The sequence below is a fragment of the Aythya ferina genome (assembly GCF_964211825.1).
Source record: "Aythya ferina genome assembly, chromosome: 6".
Classification (NCBI taxonomy): Eukaryota; Metazoa; Chordata; class Aves; order Anseriformes; family Anatidae; genus Aythya; species Aythya ferina.
The window spans coordinates 25,585,315-25,612,266 of record NC_140303.1 but is presented as its reverse complement, the minus strand read 5'-3'; the positions used below and the strand labels follow the sequence as shown (position 1 = coordinate 25,612,266).

The window sequence follows — 26,952 nt, the reverse complement described above, 5'->3', positions numbered from 1 at the left end:
GAAGAATATTTCATTTCAAATCAAACGCCAGACTTGATGCCAAGTTTGATACCAAATATTCAGAGAAACCCACATCTGTCCTCCAGTTCAGCTTCTGCAGAGACCCATAAAACAGGGCCAAACTCAGAAGTTCCCAGAGCCTTATTCACCAAGCAAAGCCTGATCTTGAGAGGAAATACGCACTTCTTTCTGTTTTGCCATCAGACACTGCATGTGGGCAACAGTTACGCATCTTTTTTCCTTCACAGAATGACACAACGCTAACTGGGAAAAGTAGTTTTTGGTTTGTGTACTCTTTCAAGCCAGGCATCACTTTTGCAAAATGCAGTTGATTGTGGCTGCATCTTAAAATCAGGGTTGAAGGATACTTGCCTTGGTTAGCGAGGCTGTGGCTCTGCTCCACATCCCATTTCACCCCATCACTTCTTCGTCCTCTCCTCTCCAGCTCACAGGCAGGGTGCCTGGACACACAGCCACCTACCTTTTTGTGGTCTCACTTTCAGCACTGCTATATTACGGTAAACAACTGTTACACAAAAGATGCTAAAAGTGCCCTCCCTATTTGACAATATGTGTAGGTCAAACAGAAACAAAAATGCAACGTTATTTCAAACAGTTCATTTGGCCAGTTGCATCCCTTCAACACAGAGAACATCCTTTCCTGACAGCAGCTTCATAACCCTGGAGGCTCTCTTGGTCTCTCCCATCAGCACATTCCAAATTTCCCAGCAACATTCAAAACATTTTTGCCTTTGGCCATCAGATGAGGATAGGATTTTACAAGTATCATGTCTTTAAAATGTATTTATAAGTACCAAGCCAGCTTTAAGTTAGCCCATATTATTCCTCCTTGCCAAGCACGCACACAAAATCTGACTAACAGACCACAGTGAGGCAGTGAGGACTGCCTGTTGCACCTACAGCTATAATATGTCTTACAGAGACATAATATATTACCACTGCACAGGCATAAAATCCCCCACTTCTGCCTTTTTACAAGCACACTCATCACTGCAGGAAAATAAAGGCTTTTTCAGCTGCATGTTTCTCCCATGGAACCAAAAGAGAACAGATCAGCAGAGTCAGATTGTCCATTGAAGAACATTTGGGCCAGAACTGCATTCCTCTTGCCCTCTAAACATATTAGTTCCTCTCCTGCTGATCACTTGCAACCATAACTGGAAATATAATACCATTGTATTGTATCATAATGCATGCCAACACCACTGAAATGTTCCTGGGAAAATGTGAAGCAAGAGCAACTCAGGCAAGAGTCCCATGTGTGTCTTTTATTTCCCCTTGCTTGAGGACTACTGGTCCCAGCAGAAATGTAACTTTACCTGTGCCAGACCTGTTGCTGTCAGACAGGCAGCAGGACATTACACCACCTATGACCTCCCCAACACAGCAGACAGGCTGGTGTTTTTACTGTGTGTTTCTGCAGCCTCTCAGGATCTAACCCGAGAGTACAGAGAGTAAACTCTGATGGCAAACCCCATACATTTGCATTTTTCTTTTAAAAAAGTGCTGCACTTGCAATACCAGAGATTATCGTAAGGTGGCATTGACAAAATGCTTAACAACTGCATAACCAGTTTTGCTAAGAAGGCACTGTTAAAGGTGTCCTTTACCTTCAGTTTACATTTGTTACTAGTTATAACCTGTGGTCAGGTTCACTGCTCTTAGTCTCCTTCCCCACTTGTAATTTAGTGTCTCAAAATGACTAAAATCACTGCTGAGCACCCTGCCACGAGTACGCCTGGCCCTTACCCATCACTGTGATTTCTGGTGCTGCCAGTTTCTTTCCTGGAAGAACTCAGAAAGAGTTGCAGCTCTGGGGGAGGAAAGCATGAAAAGGATAATACATGTTTAGCACTATTTGCCTTTGTAGGCCTGATGATGGCTACAAACTGAAGTGAATCGTATTTTATCGTAACTGTTAATGTTAAGAAAATTTGCCATATTTTCCATACTTTATCACTCTGATACTCTTAGAAAATTGTCCAGGATCTGATGAAAACCATGTACCGCTCCTGCAGATTTCTTCCAAAGCTTATAGTCTGGCTATATGTGCTCCACCTTTCTTCACATCAGAATCATTTCTTCAGAGTAGCAAAATCTATCCATGTTCAAAGACTAAAGCTCTAAAACCCAACATATTTTCTCATCACTTGTATTCATAAATATATGTGTGTATACATATTTATTTATTTATTTATTTTCCAAATAGAAATAAGAGTTTTCTATCACCCCCTTGTTAGTTGGTTAGCACTTTTTCCTGTCCTAAAAACTATCTTTGGATAAGACCAAGCTTAACATAATTTTAAACCTGTATCCTAGCTGGTAGGCGGTGCAGGGGAGATAAGCAATCACTGCTGCTATCTGCTAGGGGAACTACATCCCCTACAGGCACATAGAGAAATAACAAAAATCCTGGAGAGTACCGTCTGCCTTTCTTGCACGAGGAGTGCTATTTCTCATAATCATTGCTGAACTGGAAAAGCTTCAAACTACTGAGAAACCGCCCCAAAAGATACTGTTGCTAATAGTGCTTCATATCTGGTTAATTGTACAGTCAATGCTTCTTAGGGTTAGATTCTTGCTCAAGGCAGACCCTTTGAGAGAGTCTCGATTCTGGAGCTTTACAGATATCGCTGTGTTACTGGATCCGTGGCTTCGCTGTGAGTGAGCATGTATGTGAAATGCTGAACTGTTTGATGTGCAGAATCCCCGGTGCTTGCTTTTAATAGCTATTCATCACTCCTGTAGTCTTAATGAGTCAAAACCTTTATTTGTTTGGGCTTTTCAGTCACCATCAATCATCTCATAATTTCCTTCCCCTTCTCCATCCGTCACTGTGCGTCGTATTCTGCTCTACCACAGCTCCACTGAATCTCAGATGTCCAGCTGAAAGGACCAGAGTCACAGACGGCAGCAGCTCAGGCTGCCTACAAAGTTTCCCTCACCGCCTGCATCCCCCACAGTCACATTTGGCACCATTTCCAGTTCCACGCAGTGTGACTTTGCATTGAGTCATGCTCCAGCCTCCCGCGTTACATCACGCAGCACAGCCCAGACTTGGAAACGCAAACTGGGGCTCAGGCTGGCTGGAAGCTGGGAACCCAGGCTGGAATATTGTGTAATCCCAGCAGGGCACCCTCTGAGGAAAGGATTGTGCTCTGGGAGCTCGGGGAGGACAGGACTGAGGGGCCCTGATTCTGACTCTGGAAGCAGGCACTGCTGGAAGCAGGGTGACCTCTTGCACACCTACGGCCTCCGTGTGGGGAGGGAGGAGGCCAAGCACATCCCCTTCTCACCAGCGTGCTCACCAGGCGCAAGGGAGCGAGGGCTGTGGCTGTGCCCCAGGGCTTCCCACCCATTTCAGCCACCTCATTCACCTCTGGCCTTTTTCCAGAGGCTTTTTCTGCCCTCCCCTATGGCACAACATGGCATCGCTGCCTTCTGCAGCTCACCGTTAGGACTCCTGCCCTCCATGGCTCTCAGTCCCCTGTAAAACTAATGTGTTTTTGTTAATGTCTCGAAAAACTGAGTGAGTTCAGTTCTTCAGTCTCTAACCCCTTCTCTTTCTGTGCCTTGCTCCACTCCTACATGCTTTTTCTGCATGGTTTCTATGGCAACCTGCGTCTCTCTCCATCTGCCATAGATCTCCATTATCATGGTTTGCTTCTTGTTATCTCAGTCAAATGCTATTTCCAGGTGCATCATGATAACAAGATCAGTTTGGAAACCAAGCCAAAGCACTCAGTAATTTTGGAAGACAAAACTGTCCTTTGTAATCTGACTGCTCCATCACTATATATATAAGATCTGCATATGGGAGACTGGTACTGAGCTCTTCTTGCTACCAGTTGTCCTACTTGTACCTGCACGCTCCTCTAATCAATTCTGCATCCACTTCATAATTTCCAGACGATATCCTTCCTTCTCATTGCAGCCTCTGCTGCCTACAGAGGAGGTATATTTGGATTCTGGAAAGTCTCTGTAGGTCTGCTGTCTGGGGTTTGATGTCTGTTTTGAAGACAACTAACAATAAGTTACCAGTACAGTTTTCCTTGCAGCAGAAGCATTTTTCACTTCTGTTACAGTCCTGTAATATTTTACTTCTCCTGAAAACCTTATCCATTGGATTGCAGAAAGCCCTAAACAATACGGACTGTTTACAGCTGGCTTCTTGGTCCATTCTGCTTGGATTATGAAAATTGCTTGGAGTTGACTTAAGATTTCTATACGGCTAAAATTCAGTCTAATTTTCTGCTAAGTACCTTTTTGGAGAACTTATTGAAGTGTGGAAAAACAAACAAACAAACAAACATTCTTGCTATCTAATCTAACCAGGAGGTGCAGCAGAGAACTCAACTGAATAAAATGAGCGGAGTAAAAACTTCACTGTTGATTTATTTTCTGTATCCTGTGAGCTGGTAAAGCCAGACTGCAAGAAATCCATGTGGAAGCTGGAAGTGACTTGGACTGTGAGTTCTTAAGGACATGAACTGGCAGTGTTTGTTTGTATCCAACACCCTGGAGGAGCTACACCAAGCTACAGGCTGCCTCAGTATAAATGGCTACTACTTAATGCCCACAGTTAATAGCAGTTATGCATACAATAATCTAGTGTTTACACATACATTTTAAATTCTGCAAACCTTCCATTTAGAATATAATTCAGGGAAAAACTGTGCCCACAATTTTTCCACTGGAAAACAAAGAGGCCCGTGTTATATTTGTGATTTTGATGCTAATGCCAGCCAGCAGGCTGTCTGCTTCAAGGCGTGGGGCAGGTGTGGTGCTTGCAGTTAGGGTAGAGGCAGAGTATTAGCTCGAGCTCCATATGCCCAGCTAGGATGTGAACTGCAGTGAAGACAGAGCTAGACATCTCAGAAAAATACAGGAAGCCTAGTTTAAAAAAAAATAATAATAAAAATAAAAAGAGAGAGAGAAGAAGGGAATGATATACAGAGAAAACTATCCTTCAAACATCAACAGTTAAAGGCACAAACTTAGAACTGCTCAAAATTGAAGCAAATCAAAAGGAAGAAGATCAAGAGGAAAAGGTTTTTAGCTACATCAGTACAAAGCAAAGGAAAGGATCACCAGCAATGACAGCAGGGTAGAGAGCTGGATAGCTAGAAGCTAAAGGGATGTGTTGCTTCAGTTCCATAGGGAAGATAATGCAACCCTGGAAGGCAGAGGCAGCACTGTCAACAGGCTTGAGGGCACGGGTATGGACATTGCCACGTGTAACACAGCCACAAAACTCAAAGCTCCTCCCTCACCCTTCAGTTCTGAAGGCTGAATAATCGCCATCAGCAAAATCTATAGGCTGCTTAGCACAAAGTCTATAGGCTTTTTAGCACAAGGGCTGTAGGACAAATGAGTAACAAAAGTCGTGGAGGGAAGGAGAAAATGGGTTAAAGTGCAAGATAGGCATGTTATGTGCAGACCAACCCAATATCTTTCTTTGATAAGATAATTGCTTTTGTGGCCAAAGGAAAACTGGTAAAATCTTATCAGTGTGGACTTTGGTAAAACATTTGATTTAGTATTACTGGGAAACTTATTAGTTAAACTCAAGAAGATGAGGAGTAACATAAACACTATAAAATGCTGAAGGAATCTAGTACAGGGGTGAAAACTGCTGATGGTGCTGATAGCAAAGTTACGGGACTGGAGGGATCTGTCTTACTGAATAATGGCATTAAGTCAGCTTGGTGTAAAAAATGACAAGTGGGGTAATGAAGTTTGGTAATGACAAAGTTGGGAGATGTTTTCAATGGAGAAGAAGTCTTACAGGGAGAACAATATGGTTGCTATGCCCTGGGAACAGACATGGGATGAACTGTAACCATATAAAATGCAAGGACGTGCACTGAGAGACTAACAACCTTTCTGTAAAAATTAAAATTCATCAGCTGTGAACAGAAGAGGAAAAGCCGCATGCCCAATGTAGTTATTAAAATAATAAATGCAGTCTTACATGTAGCAAGGCAAGTATTTCCAGGAACAATAAGCAAATACATACAAGGCACTGGGTGAAATTCCACTGAGATTTTAGGGCATCATCCAGGCTATCAGTGCTCAGCAAGCCGGGGTTCGTGCTGGAACAGGTACAGAGAAGCATCACCTGAATAAACAGAGAAACAGCAAAGAGGTGATGAGAGGGCATGAGCTTAGCAGAACGAGTGCTGGGAAGGGATCTGATTCCTCCCCGTAAACACGTTTGGGGTGGGCAGAGAGGGAGGAAAAGCACCCGTGGGTTCTGCACTTTAGCCTGCCCTCGGTTTGCTCCCCACAGAGCAGCCAGCCCCACATCTCCTCCCTCCCCACCTCCTGCCCGGTGCCTGCCACGTTTGGCATTTCTCAGTCACATCTCTAGGGACGTTCAAAGACCACATCGTCACCACAGAAAGAGTGCACCACTGACAGCAAGTCTGTTTTTTTCTTTTTTTGTTTGCAGCAGCTGTTCGGCTGATGAAAACCCGCCGGCTTTGTAAACTCCCAGTGTTGACACGCGCACAGCCTGTTAGGTGCTGAACCAGACCAGGTGAGCGTGGGAGGGGGTGCCTTCGGGAGGGTTGTCTCTGTCCTCCCTGCTAAGCAGCCCAGGCTTTTATGTCTGCTATGCACTAATGACTCACACTCCAGGGCTCTCCTGGGCTTATGTGGAAAACAAACACTGTGCCTACATCGGCAAGCACAGATCCTTCTTCTCGCCTGAGGAAACAAGTCATCAGCATCCACCGGTGCTCCATGGCTCCAGGGCTCGAATCTGAGAAAGGCCCCATTTCTCGTGGCAGTTCTGTGTCCCCGGTTAAAACTGTTCGCCTGCTGTCAATCACACCCCTGGTCAGTGCAAACCCCATGTGAAGGCCTCACAAATCAATTGATCAAGAGGCTACTGAACTGATACGGCAGCATTTTGTAATTAAAAACTTTAATTTAGATGAAAACATTACAGTTTGCAGTACTCAAGTACTCCACAGACCAGGGACATCTTATGGGGATGGACTCTTTATCAGGGAGTAGTGATAAGACACAGAGTAACGGTTGGGTAGATTTAGATTAGATATCCAGAATAAATTACTGTGAGGGTGGTGAGGCCCTGGCACAGGCTGCCAGAGAAGCTGTGGGTGCCCCATCCCTGGAGGTGCTCAAGGCCAGGCTGGATGGGGCTTTGGGCAACCTGGGTTGGTGGGAGGTGTCCCTGCCCATGGCAGGGGGGTGGAATTAGATGGTCTTTAAGGCCCCTTCCAACCCAAACCATTCTATAATTCTGTGACCTTCAGTTGCATGGATTACATCCAGAAGACAGGGCTCTGGTGATTGTGCCCACACCCCAGGGCTTGAGGACTCACCAGGACTGAAGAGGTTATGACAGAGAAGTGTCAGGAGGGTTGGTGGCTCCTCCTCACCCCCACATGAGATCTTCACAGGGAGGGAATAAGCTAAAGGGAGAAGAAAGCCACGAGGCACAGAGGAGCTATCCAGCCAGGGGAAGAGCTAACCTTGGCGAGCAGGCAGGAGAGTGAAGGAAGGTGCACCTAGAACCTCACAGAACCCCCTACAGGCCCCACATGTGCCCAGTGTGGGCTTTACCTTCACCTTCAGGAGGTTGTACCCCCAGTGCATCATTCTGTGGTGTTTTCTGTGAGCCCCCAGGCACTCTTCCCACCAGCAGGATGCACCAGGCGAGCAGCTGAGCTGCTGGAGCTGAGAGCAGCAGGCGGGCTGAGCTGATGCCTCCCTCCATAAACCACCCACAGGCTCTTCTCAGGCTTTGGCAGCCGGCCTGCCTCTCCAAACCCCTCGTCGTGGAGCCAGGCGCCGCCGAGTCGGGCCCGGTGGGCGCAGGGCACAGAGGCTTGGCAGGGTGGGAGTGCTCTTGGGCTTGAAAATGGGGGAGAGGGCTGCTTTGGAGGGCAGAGTGGAGACAATCAGCAGGGAGTGATGGATGGTTAGACCATGTAGGGAAAAAAACAACGCTCTGCTTCGTCCTGAGGACTTGGATTTGCCGTGCCACCCTGAGAGCCGTGCTGTCGGCTGGGTTTGGCTCTGGGAAGGCGCTCCAGGGTGTGAGGGACCCGTGAGCTCCCCACCGCGCCCGGGGCTCTCCGGGTGCCCACCCGCGGGTGCCGCAGCCCAGCCCCCGGAGCCGGCGGGGCGCAGGGCCGGGCCGGGCCCTGGCAGCTGCCTGACGCCCGTCTTCTCCCGCAGGGGCCGGGCCGGGGGCGGTGCTGGCAGCCCTGCCGAGCCGTGCCGAGCCGTGCCGGGCTGTGCTGTGCCGAGCCGAGCCGCGGGCACAGCAGCATGTCGCCGCTCCGCGTCTGCATCGTGGGCTCGGGGAACTGGTGAGTGCCGCAGCGCGGGACCCCCCTCCCTCCCTTCCTACCTTCCTCCCTTTATCTGTCGCCTTTTTTTCTTCCCTTTTTCCCCTTCCTTCCGTGCCCTCCTCCCCGCTTGAGCCCGGCAGGGTGTCCCCTCGCTGCCCGGGGGGCTCCGCAACAGGTGCCCGGGGGTCTCCATGGTCCTGAAACCGGGCCCTGCCCGCTGGGGTCCCGCCTGCACCTCGGCCCTCCCCCGCTCCGTTACAAGCCATAACCCCGCCGAAAGAGAAGATTGGGAGCCAGGGCAAAAGCTCCGCTTGCTTTTGGGGCCGGGGGGCTCTTTGTTTTGTAAGCTAAACGGGAACGGTCAGGATGCTCGCATCCAGTAAATGCCAGTAACAAAGAGCTGCCTGAGCCAATGGGAACTGCACAAGCACGAGGCTACAGTTCGATTTAAGTGTATCACCGCTTGATTTAAGTGTATCACCGCTTGATTTAAGTGTAGCAAGCATGCCCAGCCTGGCACCAGGACAGCGAGAGCCCAGAGAGGACCCGAGCTGTGCCTCTATGGTTGTGTTTGTGGCAGAGCCCAGGCACCTCTCATACAGGCATGGAGCAGAGCGGTGATGCTGCTTGCACTCCTTTGAAAGAACCAGGACACGGGTTTCATTTAAAACCGTGACTTAAACGTACCCTTCACTTCTGTCATCTTCAGCATGTAGTTTTGCATCCTTCTGCAGCATTATAAAAGCATTGAGTCCCCAGCTTATCCCTGCCCACCTTTATAAGAATATACCTGCTACTGCCCGGTTCTTTCTAGCCTGGACAAAAGCACTGCTTGCAGAAGCTCCTTGGCTCTGGCAGACTTCAGTGAAGTCAGTAACCCTGGCTGAATGGACTTCGCATCTTACAGTTTATATAACCTAAGCCCAACCAAACCGAACAACATGTATATGCATGTGCTTGTGATTAGCAAACCCAGCCTCCAGGTAGTTCTTTGATTGTTTTTCTACAAGGAGGGCAAGTTCTTTAAGATTTTTTAAATACCTGACAGCTATGTGGAAGCAAATACCAAAAAAGTCAATAGGTGAGGGAGTGGTTGGTTGCGAGCTGCTGAGAACACAGCGTAGTTACGGTGCGGCTCTGGACCCTCCTGCCTTGCAAAACCAGCCCACAGCTTTTTGAGTCTCCGCACGTGTGACATGCTTCCAAATCATGGGTTCCCCGTGCACATCTCTAACATATGGTCTTTCACAAACAACCCTACAGCCAGGCCTTCCTGGGAAGCCACCATCACACAGCTGGCTCACTGCAGCATCCCCTTCCTTGGCCCTAAGGGACCCATCGCTCCTGCACCCTGCTTCCCTGACTGCCACTGTCCCCAGGTCATTCCAGCGCTTGCTTCCCTCCCTTGCCACACTCCTCTTCCTCGCCTTAAACACAGCCTGCACGAGCTGCTTCTTATTGCTTCCAAGCCCCTCAAGAGCCACGGCTGAACATCTGGGAGTCAGCTTTTACCTTTGATCCGCCAACAATTAAAGACTCAGTTACTCTCTTGCTCTCATCCTCAAGCAAGCATCTCCTGCCTTTTCCCAAGCTGTTCCCTTTCCATAAAACATTCTCAAAAGCCAGTTGTTTGTTTCTTTTTTTATTTTTTTCCTTTTTTTTTTTTTTCTTCTTTTTTTCCATAATGTGTATCTACAAAACTGAAAAGAGCTATGCCCTGGAGATACCGAGACTCCAGCCCAGCAAATCGCTTAGTACTATCTGCTTACTTGTACTACCTGTCTGCCTGGGTTCATCTCTTACTTCCTACCATATGGACAGACTGTAAAATCTTTGTGAAGTAGATAAATGTTGTTCTCTAGTGTTTAAATTACATCTATTCATAGCCTCTATGGCAGTACAGGTAATCTTAGCACAACACAGAAATATGTTTTTCTTTGGCAAACATTGTCTCCTTATATTCCTCCCGAATATTTGTGCGACAGCTCAGATAACTGCACGTGAGGCTTTCCTGCAGCTCAGAAACGTGGCCAACATGTGACACAACATTTTGCAATAGCTAATGTCAGCTGCAGAAGTTCAGCAGGTCACGCTGGCTTACTAAGTCAACACTGTCAGGAAACTCATGACTGATGTGGTTAAGTAAAGCAAGTGCCACATTGCATCTTGTAGTTGTCAGCCAGGTACAGGAGGCTTTGCGTTTGTTAATCACGGTCCAGTTATCTGGTTTTAAAAATACGGGTTTATTTCACTGCCTGACCCTTCAGAACTCAAAAGCTCTTCCAATCTAATTAGATTCATTTGGACTCTCCTCAGTGAAGATTCAGCTTGAACTAGGCATATGTCCTTACCCTGCACAGATGGCCAGGCTTTTTACTGAGGTGCATGGAAGGAAAATGAGTCAATGGCCATAAACTGAACTGGGGAGGTTCCAAATGGATATACAGAGGGAGGTGGAAATCTATGAGGATGATAAAGCAGTGGGACAGGTTGCCTAGAGAGCAGCTGGTCCTTGGGGAGTTTTTAAGACTTGAGTGAACAAAGCCCTGAGCAAACTGATCTGAATTCAGTGTTGTTCCCACTTTCGAGACCTCTCGGGATCCATTCCAACCTAAGCAATACTACAATTAAAAAAAAAAAAAAAAAAAAAAAAAAAAAGAGGTGGCTGGCTAAGAGAGACTGAAGAAAGATATGATCCTCTTCAAGTACCTAAAGGAGAGAAACAATATCCCTCCCTCTTAGAACAGAAATTCTTAAACTGCGGTAAGATTTCGGTTAGATGTAAGGACAATCTTACTAATGCTAAGGAGAAGGATAGCAAAGCCCTAGGAGGCTGTTGAGGGAAGGGAAAGTATCGGCAGTACCTGAGCTCTGTAAGCCCTCCTCGGAACAGCTCCTGTTAGGAATGGCACAAGTACATTTCCTATGCAAGGGGCAGTTGACAGGGATTAGCTGGTTTCATGGAGGCTTTCAGCTGTTTTTCACCAGTTCCAATGTATGCCACAAATACTTTCATATTTGCATATATAAATCAATGGGTCTTATTTAAATTATTCTTCACCCCTCCCCCTTCCCCCCCAAAAAATTCCCATTGTACCAACAGGAAACCTCCACATAAGAGAGCTTTTTTTCTTAGCAATATGTAAATCACTTCCACCCTGATTCAATGTAATTGGAGAAGAAGAATGATTGGCAGTTTGCACTTACGTTTAAAAATGATCCAAGCGGAGTTCTCAGCCATCTATTAATCTTCACTAAAGAGAGTTTTGGAGAAATAAAATAGAATGGCGAAGTCTTCATGTGTGTGTCCTTGGTTTTGTTTGCATAAGCAGAGCTCCTCTGCCAAGCCTGTGTAGTCTACTGAGCACTGGCTTCACAGACAAAGCAATTCTTCTTTCCAAGGCTGATTAGCGGTGACTGCAAATTTTAAATGGACCAAATGAAACAGTACATCAGTTTTTGAACTGCTTAATTGTTTCATAGAGAGAGTTTTTCCCTGATAACCAGTGAATGCCTTTTAAACAATACACCTTGTCTCCCCAAGATTCCTAGGGAAACCAATCAAAAACAAGGTGATTTATGAAGCTCGCTTTATGCCTGAGATACCTTCATGGGTATCTTGTCAATGGGAGGATGGTTGGACAGAAACATCCAAGCACATTGGCAATGACAGCTCTGCAGAAAGACAAGCTTTACCTACTGAAAGTTGCAAGTCCCAGTTAGGATTTCAGAAGTTAGAGCTGGAACCTGCATCTTTCAACAGAAAATCACAAAAATTTGGTACAGTCACAGGCTATAAAGCACCACCCCCAAAAAGTCACCTTGATGCACATTCTATACACCTTCTAAACATTTCTACATTGCAGTCTTTTTAGGTTTGTCTTCAGCTTTTCAGAGTGAAAGAGAATGTTGGGGCTCCACTGAGACTGAAGCCCCTTTTTACTCTCCTAAGTGCCTTGTAAATAAATAGCAAAAAAAAAGTCTCTACTTTCAAGAAGTTCTAGTCTAAGGAAAGAAAGAAAAATGGATAGGTGATGCTGGGTGTAAGCGGGGAAAGTTGTTACCATTTTGTAGATAATAAGCGGGTAAAACTCACCTCTCACAAAAGAAGACTACAGCACAACCTGGAAAACGTATTTAGATCTCAAGTCTTAGTGTTTATGTGTAAAAATAACTTTTCTTATTATATTTATGATAGCAAGCCATAATTCCTCCTCAGCTCAGGCCTTGATTGTGCTCACTGTTGGAGAACAGGGGAAGCGAACCAGAACATAAGAAATTTTACAGATAATACAAACATGTGATGCAATTGTACACCTTTCAAAAAATAATAATAAAGGTTTACCCTGGAGATGCTTACATATTTTACACTTACAAAGGACCAGAACAAATTATCCCCCTCCCCCCCTTTTTTTTTTTCCTTTATCAATTTGAAAGAAAGCATTACAGCAGCTCAGGATATAGCAAGCAGTCAACGCTGGGAAAGTGAAAATTGATCTCAGTAGGATTTCTTTGTAGTTAAAGATTAAGATGAAACCCTTATTCTTTAATTATTTATTGAGCAATTAGCCTTGTGCAAACCTGTTGCATCAAAAATCGAGTTGAGCCAAGGAAAGCCAGTTACAACATGGCTTCCCTTTGAACCATTCACAACACAGACCTCACTGGACTTCGTCTTGGATGTACTTAAGACTTTTATCTGTTACAGAAAACAACTAAATCCTGTTCATGCTCCTAATTGCAGGTATATCACAAGTGAGTCAGAGAACAAGAACGTCATAACTGGAACCCCTCTTTCAGTTATGTTAGCAAAACAGCCAGTACTTTAAGGTAGTATTAAAGCAAAAAGAAAGACGAGAGAAAATAAAAATCACGCTTTTCTACCCGCAAAATAATTTAAAGTGCATCAAGCGATATTCTCAGTATTTTTTCCAGATTTTTAATTTTCCTCTTGTTAAGAGAATAAGTGAAAGTTCACAAGGCTGCAGTGCTGGATGGTGTAATAAAGTTATTGCCTAAACTGAGATAAAAAATGCTCAGCATGACCAAGAGTAAATGGGATGGTTCGAATATCTTCAGATATTCTGGATCTTGTTACACTGATAATTAGAACCACATCCAAAGAGAAACCACCAGGTTGATTTTTTTTTTCCTAAAGATAATTTCTTAGTTTTTATATCTTACATAAAATCCTTACTGCAACCGTTTGGTTATTGGTAGGAAATTGGCATCCATTTGTTTTAAATGAGATGCACAAAGACTGGCACAGCAAGATCATTCAGGAGCACTGCCTGGATTATTTTGGAGTTGGTTTTCAGAAAATCTCAGGATGAAGAGATATTCAATTAGCCTCAGAGTATATTTTTAGCGCTGTTGAGGGCGTATCACACTTCTACTCTGTAATCTTTCTTATGACTTCAGATTCCTTATAACTGTAATGTTTTACCTGGTTCTACTTTTTGTGATATTAAGCTAAGGCTTTTTTTTGTTGATGTTTGTTTTTTGATGGAGGGTAGTGGATAAAGCTTTCGGATAAATTTAGTAGGCAGATGAAGCTTTGTAGCACAGGCCTTTTATGAGTTATTATGTTGAAAGTAACTTGTGTTTCCAATTGGCAAGGAAAGTTTGTGTCCTATCAGTTATTTCTTTCTTTCTTTTTAAAAAGGGGTTCAGCCATAGCAAGAATTGTTGGCCAAAATGTCCAGATGTCCAACAGATTTGATCCTACTGTCAAGATGTGGGTATTTGAAGAGATGATCGATGGAAGAAAACTCTCAGAAATAATCAATCAGGAACATGAAAATGTTAAGTATCTTCCTGGATACAAGATACCTAAAAATGTGGTAAGTTGGAAAAAAAAAAACACTGATTTTATTTATTTTAATTTTTGACAAGGAAGGCAACAACTGGCAATCTTTAAACTAGGAAGTAATTCGTCGCCTTGTTGTGGTTTGCCACCTAACTCACTCCAGTATTTTAAGTATAAAATATAACTTACTTCTGGGACTTCAGCTCATCTCTTGTCATGCAATTTCAAACAGCCAACTGTGTCGAATACTGATACATAATATGCCATCCTCCTCCCCAGCATAAAGCAGCATCTCTCTGTTTGCTATTTCTAGGGCTGTGTATACACAGAGCAGAGAGATTTTTAAACCCACAGCATCTTCTGGATAAAGAGGGGAGGCTACTGCTCTCCCTTCTTCTAAAAAAGGGAATCAACAGCATGGCTAACAAGGAGATGAACAGTGAGCTACCGGTTTTGGGTGATGTCAGGATAGCAACACGTTACTAAATAATAATGCTGCAAGTTCCACCAGAATATAGGGTATTTAATTTTCATTTACATTTGAAATACCAGATTATACCTCACTATTTAATCAGCTTGGATCATTTAGAGCTACTGAAGCAAGCAAAGTGAGGCTTTTGGGCTGTTCAAGACTTTACCAAATGACAGAGCTCTGTGAATTAAAGAAAGTAGCACTGCATTTCTAGAATAGCCGTAGTTGTAAAAGGAAGTTCAGATGCCGCACGTGGTGGGTCTCCTTGCTTGGAGAGTGGTTATATTTAGAACCACATTTAGTGCTGGGATTGCAGTTTTGCACTCCCATGGCTTGAACTTAGCATGCAGCTCTCCTGGGTTCAAACTGAATTGCTGTTGTTATTTTCACAGTCCTGTAACAGATCCACAAGCTTGTTTTCCTCACTTGAGAGCAGCCTCATCCTACCTATAACAAAGCCTCTGAGACTTTACCAGCTGAAATCAGCTGGTTGCAGTAAGCCTGGAGGGAGGGCCCCTCACATCTTCAGCTCCGAGGAAAAAAAATATTTTTCCTCGTATTGTTTTTCTACACTTTGGAGAGACAGAAAGGCTGTCTGTACAGTGCTATGGGCGCGGTCCTGGCCTTGCTTTGCTATTTGCCTTTAGAAGCAGCCTTGCTGGTAGCAGCACTGATTCTTCTGTAAGGAATCATACTTGCTCTAAGGCTGAGACTAAGGGCAATATTTTCTGATTTTAATAGCAAACTTAAATTCACCTGCCGTTTCCTTTGTAACCTGGCTTTATTTGTTCTGAGTCACACTAGCATTGAGAGGAAGCTACAGCTTGCTGATTATTAAGGATGTTGCAGGAATGGTGTAATCCTGCAAGGTGTGAGAATTGTTGCCTGGTGTGAGGGGCTCATTTCCATTGTTCCACTTGTCCCAGGTGGCAGTACCAGATGTGGCTGAAGCAGCAAAGGGGGCAGACATCTTAGTATTTGTTCTACCACATCAATTCATTGGACGGGTCTGTGAACAGATTGCAGACCAGATAAAACCTGGAACATTTGGGATTTCACTGATCAAGGTAAGTTGTTCTCTCCACAAGAATCAATGTGTAAAGAGTAAATAAATATGTTCAATTTAGGGATAGGAACTCCAGCCCTTGCTGCATGCTCTGTGTGAGTATGAGCATTTCTTTCTGCAAGAGTTAAAGCCTCCAAGCCTCCAATAGTCCTTCTACCATTCATGTGACCGGAGGGGAAAGGATTGGGCAACCCTACTGGGTTAAGAGTAACCATTCTTGTCTCCCATCTTTAGCCTGGATCAGTTCCCACTTGGACCAGCACAGGGGTGAAAATGCACAGAGAGAGGGCTGCATAAACTGGCGCAGCTGCCAGAAAAAAATATTCCGACTACAGCCTCAGTTAACTCATACCTGGGCAGAGCACTGGGTCTGAGCAACCAGCCTGAGTACATGCAAAGCTGTTCATGGCAACATTAAAACTGCACCGTATCATCAACAGTTTTGCAGAACTGAAGCAATTTCAATTTGTAATGAAATGAGCAATCTGTTTTTGAAGGTTAGAGATGCCAGGTTATCATAACTTTAAAAGGAATTAATATTTATAAGAGAATCTCAAACTAAAAGCTGGAGGCAAAGCGTAGCAATATAGTCTACTGCTTCTTCTGTTGATTGTGTTACAGGAAGCATCCTATTTAAAATAGGAATGAAATAAATTTAATTCAAGTTTTCAGATTGGAATATTGGCTCCTCTTTTTTTTCCCCCTATAGAAATGATATCTTGCATGCAGCAGTACGCAGAGGAGGGGAGGGGAAAGAAAGGAAATTCATGGAAATTTACTTCTTTCTTAAGCTCCAAAAAAAAAGTGACAGTTCAGTATACCTTTTAATACCAATGAAGCACTCAGATTAATACTTAAGATCTTGCTAAAAAGCCACTGCTTGTAAGCTTAATTTAAAAGTATGGTTCCTTACCACAGGCACTTAACACAACGGAAAAATACAGCTTAAAAAAACCCTCAGGGCAGTAGTGTTGGGTGTGAGGCCTGTGGCAGGGTTAACTCAACTGCACCTTCACCCTGAAATTTAGTTGAGTTTGCAGAACATTTGTACTAATGGCTAACGCTAGTGAATATAAGACCTGAATTCTTCCAATTAGAACCAGGGAGACCTGCAGGCAATAGGACACCTCCTGCTTTACCAGTGCTTTGCTGCTGTTATTTTCCTGTTCTAATAACTTTGACTATCGTCTTTTATTCAGGGGATTGATGAGGGTCCTGAAGGCCTGAAGCTCATATCTGACCTCATTCGAGAGAAACTGAAAATAGAAATCAGTGTGCTTATGGGGGCCAACATAGCCAAAGAAGTGGCTGATGAAAAGTTCTGTGAAACCACCATTGGTAACTATTCCAAAGGGCAAATTATAGCCACTATTTTCAGTTTGGCTTCACCTGGGGCTGGGAAACACGATAGGGCCTAGAGACAGCCAAGGGACCACACTGCATGCTGAACTCATTCAAGGAGGCAGCACAACTTCCAGGAAGTTTGGTGCTGGCAGGGTCAGATTGCAAATGAGAGCAGGTTTCAGTACTGAGAACCGTTCGCTAATTTCATCCATTAAAAAATTGCAGCTTACTCCTATTCCTGTAGGAGTTATCAAAAGCCACCTGTCTGCACAGCCCAGTGCTGAGTAACTAGGCAGTGATACACTATGTAGTTTAGCTAGAAATGCGTAATCAGAATCTCGTATGTGCTCACACCCCCTGAGGTGTATTTCTCCGTCTTCAAATGTCCTTGTTTCAAAAAGCAGCAGTAACATTCTGTTCTTCCCTCTCATTCGGGCTGCTTGCCAAGGCACAGCCTCAGATGCTCCCGGAACTGGGTCTGACCTGACTTGGAAAGTTTGGCCAGCAGCTTTTAAAATCCACTTGATTTTTGACTTGCTTTTTGAAGTCGGCAGATATTAAAGTTACATTCTTCAATAGCTAGCGAAGATAAAGGTTGTTATTGCAATACTGCTCCATTGCTGTCCAGAGGTTATAGGGAAAACCATACCATTTGCTGCTGGCAGAGAAACTAGACACAAATAGGACTAGACATGGTTAGGGGAGTTGAGCAATATTCATTTTCTTGGGGATGGTTCAGTTTCTGCTGGCCCAGTTTTAACCCATGCCATGATGATGACTTTGGAAAGAGGCATGCTTGCCCCTTGGCTTGTGGGGCCTCAAAGTGTTTCTGCATTTGGAAAGCAACATAGCCCAGAAACAGTCACCTCAAAGAAAACCCTACCATTAGTTATTTTTAAAAGATGAGAAACAAACACAAAGTTTCTCATGAGGTGGGGCAGAAACCCCAGAGCCACCCACAGTGGTGTTACCCCAGAACCCCTCCAGGAGCAACAACTGGAAAAAGCTACAGAGCCTTGCTGCTGAGCTTTCTCTGAAAGAAACAAGACTGCCTCGCATAAAAACAAGTGAAACTCCATTCAAAAATCTTTGCCTGTTGGCCAAGGGCTCTTTGGATAAAGTCAGCCTTAACCACTTCATCAGTCAGGGCCTTCTACCCTTCCTCTCACTACCTAGGGCTAGCGCTGCGATGACATGATACATGACCCTGGTAGAATTGGTAACAAAATTGCTCCAGCAGAGCAAACGTTCAACTTCATTATCAGTGGATCTCCTCGTAACTGAGAATTAATTTGGCATTAATCATTTTCACCCCACAATAATACTTAGCAATTATAGCTTTTTACATTTTCAAAGGAACAATTATACTGGGGTGCTGTACAAAGCAATCTGTAAATATTATCCTGTTAAACCTGCAGTAGGGTGGTGCAAGGATTGTGGTGACCAGCTCATGCTCAAAGTGCGAGTCGCAGTAGCCCCTGTGGCTCCAGGGCAGGGCAGGGCAGGGCAGGGCGAGTTGAACACCGGTTGGCGCAAAAACCCTGAGGAGTCTCATTTTTAATTAGGTCCGCCTCAGTTTAATCACTTGCAAGGTTTGTGGTTATACAAGCTCCCTCAGGCAGACATCTGCACTAGGGGCTGTCTACTTTTAAGCTCTTCAAAACATTAGTAAGCAATACTCAGTCCATGTACAAGGACTTCAATATATTCACCCTGGCTTCCAGCAGCAGTGTTATTTCCAGTTACTGGGACCACAAAACCTAAGTGGTCCCTAGGACCTTACTTCGGGTTTCAGTTAGTTGTGCATACTAATGTCACTTAAACATTACAAATGCTCTAACTTTCATCTTTCCTTCCCACAGGGTGCAAAAATGAAAACCAAGGGCAGATCTTTAAAGAACTAATGCAGACCCCCAATTTCAGGATTACCGTGGTGCCTGACGTTGATACAGTGGAGATCTGTGGAGCCTTAAAAGTCAGTGATTTCAAACTATTTTGTTTTTATTAGGGCTAAATTCTACCCTTACCTGAGCCATATGGTCTAATGTTAGTCCTACCATTGTAGGATTGAGTGAGCACAGACAAGACACGTAGTTCACAGGCCAGCTTTCCAATCTGAAAAAAACAAAAAACAAACAAACAAAAAAAAAAAAAAAAAAAAAAAAAAAAAAAAAAAAAAACAATTGCTGGCAAAACATTTCAGAATAGCCATATTTTAACTTATCGCTCACCTCTGCTTCTGAGGGCATAATTTAGTCCCCTATATTTTCTTATGTTGTACATGCATGGAACAAAGTCTTTTACTATGTACAGTAATTCCAGCTAATAACTTATTTTCACAGTTCAAGTAGCAACCCACTAGCAAGTTTGCCTCAGAAGCACCATTCAGTGTTGGAAGCACACCCGTACAGTGTTTAGCCACGTCCACATACAGATCCCAGACTAGGTCAAAAGAAATACCAAAATCATCAAGTTTCCATGGCAGGGGCACTTTAAGATTTAGGGGTTGTTTTTCTTAAATGTGTCAAAAGTGTCTCCAGGCTACAATCTTTGTAGTTTGCATAAGTTCAGCCATTTGTACTTTAATGATTCACCTTTCTTTGGAGGAGGGATTACCAGCTAGTAAAGAACAGGTCCCATTTAACCCAGATATGAACAGATTATTTACATAGAAATAACCAAAGACTTTGCTTTCATCTACAGACTGGAACTGGGAGTAGTGGAGGGCATAGAGAGATGAGAAGTTGGTTCTGTTTTGTGGAAAATGTTTGTTCTTCCTGAAATCATTCCTTTTGCTAAAACAAACAAACAAAACAAACCTGCACTGGGGCACATGCATGCCTGGGAGTAAATATTTCAATGGCAGTACTACCAACCTATAACTCAAATGAAATGAGCTATGCTTCTTCAAGGGACTGCAAGCTGGGGGATGAGGAGGGACGTATGCAGGGCAACACAAGGATGTTTAGGATCTGAAGACAGTTGTTTAGATCTGTAGAAAATGTCAATTCTACTGACCACTCTTGCAGGCAAAAACAAGGTTTGATCTATTACAGCATCAGTATGTGGAACCAATAACTGTTTAAGCTACAGGCCAACAGAAAAAAGATAGAGGCATGTCCTCACTGAGAATGGTTTAAACAGTTAAAACAGAAAGGTCAGCAAGCTCCAAGTTGGAAGTAGCAGAAAAACAAAACATTAATTGCATGCATGCTACATGATTGCAATGTTACAATATTAAACAAGCTGCTCTGCCTTTTGCCCACTGGAATAACTTTGCAAAGTGGATACTTTATAAAATCTTTTATAGTCTAGCAAATTTTCTTCAACTGTAATGAGACGTCTGCCTTCTTCATAACAAACTCATAGCCTCTGCGAATTGAACCTGGGGTCTTATTCCAGTGAACAAAGTGCAGACAGATTGATGGAATTTTCTTAAAGTTTGATGTACAATGATGAATTGCATGTCTTATCTGACAATTTCCTTTCATTCTCTATGCACTAAACTGTTTTTAGAACATTGTAGCAGTAGGAGCTGGGTTCTGCGATGGACTGAATTATGGTGATAACACAAAGGCAGCAGTTATACGTTTAGGCCTTATGGAAATGGTGGCCTTTGCCAAGATGTTCTGCAGGGGACCAGTATCAATAGCCACTTTTCTGGAAAGCTGTGGAGTTGCTGACCTAATCACTACCTGCTACGGAGGACGCAACAGAAAAGTAGCGGAAGCCTTTGCACGCACAGGAAAAGTAAGGAGGATTTTGAAATATTTTAAACTAAAAAAAAATGAATTCCTGTGTTTTAAAGTAAAAAAAAAAAAAAAAAGAAAAATCCTGTGTAACGATACAAAGGCATCATTAGCTTTTTACCTTCTCAGTAACTGCTGGTATGGCAGCAGGATTTGCTCTGATGCAAGTAATCAGTCTCCTCTCTTTTAGTCCATAGAGCAATTGGAGGATGAGATGCTGAACGGACAAAAACTACAAGGTCCTCAGACTTCGGCTGAAGTCTACAAGATTCTGAAACAGAAAAGTCTGCTTGATAAGTAAGTGTTTTGATTTAAAAAGACAAACAAGGGAAACACCTGACTCAACAGGCATCACCAAGAATTATGAGTGATTCATAAACACGAGTCCCATTGAGGTTAACTACCCCACCATTTCCGCAACAACCGGTTGCTACATCTTGGGCCACCATTAAACTTAGCAAGACTCCTCATTACTGTGATCAGTAGAATGGGATGAAGGCAAAACAGTGTTAAAAGAAACAAGCCACAGACGTATAAGACACCAAGAAAGTCCAAGGGTGCTACCTAGATATCACTGGTCCACCCTGAACAAGATTGATGCATGCTTACAGAGTAAGTTTAGGAACATGATCAAAGGGTTTCTCATTCTCAGTATGTCAGCACTGCAGCTTGCAGCAATACTGCTCTCAGTGCAAATACGAACTAAATCATCTCAGTATAAAATTCAGGAGTATGCTTACAATCAAAAAAACTGTATACAAATTGATGTCAGCACATATTATATATTCACTGCTCTGGTTCCACAAAAGAAGCTGAAATAAACTACTTCTAATTGTTTGGGGAGAGAGGTAATAAGATTATTCATAATTTGAAGCCTTTGTCTCAAGTTATACAAAGGAAAGATTAAACTTTCCCTCCATCTTCTAGCCTGATCTATGTTAGTATTATATATAGAGGTCAAACACTGCTAAACAAATACTTTAAAAAAATGTTAGAATATTAACAGATAAAGCAGAAGATAAAAAGAAAAAAAAAAGCTTATTTTGACAGGATGTACACCTATGTCAACACTTAATCTAATGAGTATCCCTGTAATTACTGCCAATTACAGACTCAGCTCCACGTCATTCAGTGATATCATTTATACCACATAATAATGGTAAGACAGCTTACAAGTGTGCTGTTGTTTTGTTTTTTTTTAAACACCTTCAAGCCAAGAAAAGGAAATCATTAAGACATTTCCATTGTTTTGAGTCCTTTTTAGCCTTTTAGATATCAGTTATGAATACAAATAATGCATGCATTTTGCACACAGAAGGGAAAGGGTGATATCCACCTCGAGATTTTTTCAGTGAATGAAAACACTAGATAACAATTTTGTCTCCAAAACAGATTTTCTGTTGTCACCTTCTCTGCGCCCCTCCCCCCAAATTGCCCTTAAGTTCCTCTTCATTGTCCTAACTTCATTCCTACTGCTTTTTTTTTTTTCCATCTACAATTTACAGTCTTTCAGTCAATGCAAACAACAAAAAAGAACTATTTTTCCCCCACTATAAACAAAATGGATTTTTATGTAAACTTGAAAAACTATTTTTACGTGCTTCTTTTAGGTTTCCATTATTTACAACCATCTACAAGATCTGCTACGAGGGTAGATCGATCCAGGATTTCATCTCATGTCTGCAAAACCACCCAGAACACATTTAGAAGTTTGCTCTCCTCATCCGGTTGTGCTCTCATCTTTTCAGGACTTCTATCCACTCCACAGCAAATAAAGTAGACAAATAGGTTGTGTGGCAATGCTTGCTGTAAAAGCAACACAGAATGTATTTCAGTATCCTCTTTCTGGGGGTGAAAATCTGCCTTTCAGTACCATATCCGAGAACAGAAATTGAATGTAGAAGTGTAACAGACTTTGATTTGAGTTAGCAATTTAAGCATTTGCCTACAGTTACTTTCACGTTGATTTCCAACAGCGCCCATCGTAATTTTCGTAACAGGAGTTAATTAACGCGCATGAACCTCAGCATTGTGCCTACTGATGTTAGTTACAGAACAGCACAAGACGCTGAAAAGTTGAAGATCAAAAGAATTACAGATAAAGTTCTTACAGCAGTAAGATCCAGTCACATAGGCAAATATGGGTTTTCATAATTCTTCTCAAACACAAATAGCATAATATTTTGTATTTGGTGACATTTAGTCCTTCCTTGTTTTTGTTTCAAAGTGTAAGCCACTTTGGAAAAATAGGTATTGTTACTGTGCTCAGACATACGTGAATGTTTAGCAGATGTATAAATAAAGCAGTTTAAGGGGTTGTGGTGGGGAAGGAAAGAAGGGCTTTTTAAATTATTATTATTCAGGACACTAGGGATTTTCAGTAGTGATCTGACTTTCATTGTACTTACTGTATTCTGTTGAAATACACAGAAAAAAAATGGAATAACCAAATACATTTATGTGAGCGTTAGGATTTCTGAGCAAGCATAACCCACTAGTATTTATACTAGCTTAGGGGAAAACTGAAGAAGAAAATGATGACTAGTATGCACGCACAGCTCAGCTTGCATCTTGTATCACACTTAAGGATGTAAGAAGCAGCAGTGAAACACCCTCTGCATTACTTGACTTTTTATATGTACATGAAAATGACCGCTACAGACGCACAGAATTCCTATAAAATTGTATTTGAAACCTGGCTACATTTCAGCGCTACCAGGAAGCTCCACTGGACTGACATCAGTGCAACTCCAAGCATCTTTCCACAGACCGCAACAAACAGACTAATTCCCTGATCCTGCTGTTGCTTAAGCAATTTATCTTACACGCTGCACTCCTGAAGGGAGAGACCTCTAACTACGTCTGAATTTTACACACAAACTGGTTCCTAGACCAGTTTAATTTTGCTACCAATGGCATTAATTTTAGAAACATAAAAGTTTTTAAGCTAACTATATTGGGTAATTTTACATACCTGATGTTTTTCAGAGTTAAAGCCATCTATGAAATAAACAGTGTCACATTTTCTAAGCTTTAATACCCTGTTGAAAATACTTGTATGTAGAGAGAAGGCAAGCAAACAGGAAGAGTAAGCTACTTTTGTTTCATCTGATTTTCCAAAACAGCAAGTGTTTTTTTTAACCTCTCTGTATTCACTGACATTGTTTAGAAAAAAGAAACACATTATAAAATCCTCTCCACTCTATATGTTAAGAGGAATGTTGTCGTCTTTCACATTTATCAGTTCTATACATATATGTATAAAAATATTACTTATAAAAATAAATAATTTTTAAAATCTGTTTTCAAGCTAGCAAATCTAGCTCTGGTACCAGAAACAGTGGCTGTAGCATCCACTGCTCTTCAGTGGAGATCAGGAAGGTAGCCCACGTGAAGACTCAGCTGGAGGAAGAGAACTGCCTGATCGTGGCTAACAGCTCAGGGCTCTGCAGGGCAACGGAAACATTCCTTCAGCTGAAATGGGAACCACATGGCCAAATCCTTTATGCAGAATTAGGGGAAAAAAAGAAAACAAAAGTCATGACCTTTCATTTCAAGTAAGAAAGCCAGATATGTAATTCTTAAATATCAAATATATCAGGATGGGATAGAGAATTCAGAAACCCCCTTGCTTCCCAGGCAGGCTGAAATTCTCATAAGTGATTTACGAGCTACTAATACTGAACATTTTACATTAAAGGTATCAAACAGTTTAATAAAGTGGTCAACAAATGCAGGTTTGATGTAATTTCATTTTCAAAGTTCTCCCAAAATAAATTACTGTTCTAATAGTGGTCCGTTATTGTGCTTATTCCTACAGCTCTCAAAGAAAAGGACAAGAAGAGTCAGTTTTCTACAGACATTTTTATTGATTAACATAGTTTTTTCTTCTGTATGACATACTTTTACACAGTAAAATAAGACAACTTTTACTTCATAAATAACAAAATTAGCCCTTATATCTCAATCCAGTCAAAATCTAAGTAAAATAGTTTGTTCTATATTTACATTCTGTACCAAAATAGGAAGCATATTCAAGGTCAGCCAGTTCTCTCAAAGCAGTTGTTTTATCTCCAAGGTAAGCTTCACATTAAAAAGGCAACATTTGCACTTGGAACCCTGGTGACATAAGATCACATCACTTAATATACAAAATAGACCCCAGTCCCAGAGAGCGATACGTGCAAGTGTTCACCCAAGCACTCAGCCAAGCAAAAGCTGGTTGTTAGATCTTGCAGGGGAAAGATGTTGACCTGCTTGGCTGAAAGTCATTCACAGGAAACGTGGGGAAGAAAGGACACATGCGTTCCTCTCTAATGAAAGCAGAAAGATTTGCAGGACAGATTTAAAAACAACTGGCCCTTGCAAGCAAGGAATTGTTGGTGTGTCTGCTCGCAGGTGACATCAACCTTCCTAATTTACTAGAGCACAACAAAAATAATGAGTTATGTTGCACCAGCAGTTAATCAATGGGGGGTGGGGGGGGCATCAAAGTTCCATTTTGGTAGTTCACCTATATCTGAGGCCTTAACAGTCTCCCAAGACCTCATTTCAAAAAGAAATTAATTGCCTGCTTTTCTGTGTTATTTCCTCACTGCATACTCCAGCCGAAAGCAATCCTTCCTCCTTGTAATTGTTTGAAACACTAGAAATTTTTTTCCTGAAGTGTTAATAGCCTTGACTTCTAATTGAAATATTAGAAACGTGAACTGATGGCGGGGGGGGGGGAACAAAAAAAGGCCGCAAGACTAATTTACTTCCATAGAGAAACATGGAACATGTTTTCACATTAAAGCAGTGGGCATGGTTTGGCTGCGGATAAACGATTTGTTTATTTCTTAGGGCAGCAAAAGTCCTGGGAATAACGCTAGTCTGGTGAACACACAAAAGCCTATTTGGGCTTTATTTAAAAGATTTCACATATAAGAGGTTCAATATGATGGACTTGCCCCTATATGTTCAGGAAACTGAAAGTAGCTGCCTGCAATCTTTGTTTTTATTTAAAACTGGTGTTTACTTTTACTGGGAAATTGCGCTTAAGGCTATACAAATGGTTGCTTTAAGCTACAATTTTAGCTGTGTTCTACACTCAAAAATGGCTTATGCTCCCTACTGTTTTGCTCTTAAAAACCTGAGACATGTTTTTACTTAATTCATCTTAAGACTTGGAAGTTCACAACAGCGGGTTAGAAGCTTAAGTGAAAGACAAACAGAACTGAGGTAGGCAGCTTTACTCGAACTTGTTTGACAGTCACCAATTCATCCGTACCTGAAAGTGAACGTGACACATTTCTTGGCAGTTCCTACACAGCTACAGCTGCTAGCTTACTGACAGAAGGTAACCCGCTGGCTTTTGCAAACCTTAACCTTCCCTCCCCAGTCCCCTAAAGTCACTTCCAATTCTGCAGTTCGCAGCCAGTTTAAGGACTGCATGTCAAAGAAATTACAACTGAAATCTCAGATTATTAAGGCTTTAGTAGTTTTACTTTGCTAGACTCACTAATGCAGCTATTCAGCAGGTACCGGTAAAGCTGACTACATGGACGCTGACAGCCAGACAGATTTTCCCTGTAGGTACAACGCATTACAGCCTCTTTCTTTAATTGAATGTATACAATTCAGAAGTAGGTAAGCATCAATGTTTCAAGCCATCTTTCAGTTTTCAGTTAATTCTCAGGAAGAGAGAAGAAAAGCCCTCAAGATAAACAACTGTGTAGAAGATAAAAAAAAATTCACTTAAATATAACACTTCACTTAGACAGACAGGAGACTAGCATATCGAATAACAAGCACAATAAATAAACACCATTTAAAAATGTTTAACGGTTATAAATTTAACCAGAAAGTTCAGACAGTGCAAATATTCCACAGTAAGAAAAAATAACCAGTAATTTCTTTTCAAGTATAAAAAGCGTTGTTGTTGAGTGATACCATTTAACCTGTATTATTGCACACCAGACAAGAGACAATCACAACCTCTGGGACCTAATATATATTCTCAAACCTTTACGCTTTCAATGAATCCATTTATGCTGACTGTTGATTGTGCATATATTAAAATTATCAGTGTTCACCTACTAATCTGAGTGTTTCTTAATTCAAACTTGTACACGTTTAAAGCATTTGATCCCTAATTTGTATTGCTTCTCAGAAACACCTATTTA

The 26,952-nt window shown here is 42.4% G+C and overlaps 1 protein-coding gene and 1 long non-coding RNA gene across 2 annotated transcripts; one reads left to right on the top strand and one right to left on the bottom strand.

The window, feature by feature from the left end:
- Positions 1-6,001: 6,001 nt before the first annotated feature.
- Positions 6,002-12,618, bottom strand: LOC311438591. Its single transcript, XR_014694195.1, has 3 exons — positions 12,445-12,618; positions 11,556-11,765; positions 6,002-6,142 (listed from the first exon to the last, which is right to left on the bottom strand). It is a non-coding gene; the product is annotated as an uncharacterized lncRNA (long non-coding RNA).
- On the top strand, positions 7,740-24,582 carry LOC311438590 (glycerol-3-phosphate dehydrogenase [NAD(+)], cytoplasmic-like). Its single transcript, XM_084523142.1, has 9 exons — positions 7,740-7,859; positions 8,233-8,366; positions 14,014-14,191; positions 15,556-15,696; positions 16,895-17,033; positions 18,902-19,014; positions 20,556-20,789; positions 20,979-21,085; positions 22,399-24,582. Exons 1-9 carry the CDS (start codon positions 7,755-7,757, stop codon positions 22,493-22,495), a joined length of 1,248 nt encoding a protein of 415 aa, XP_084379268.1. The 5' UTR covers positions 7,740-7,754; the 3' UTR covers positions 22,496-24,582.
- The last annotated feature ends 2,370 nt before the right edge of the window (positions 24,583-26,952 follow it).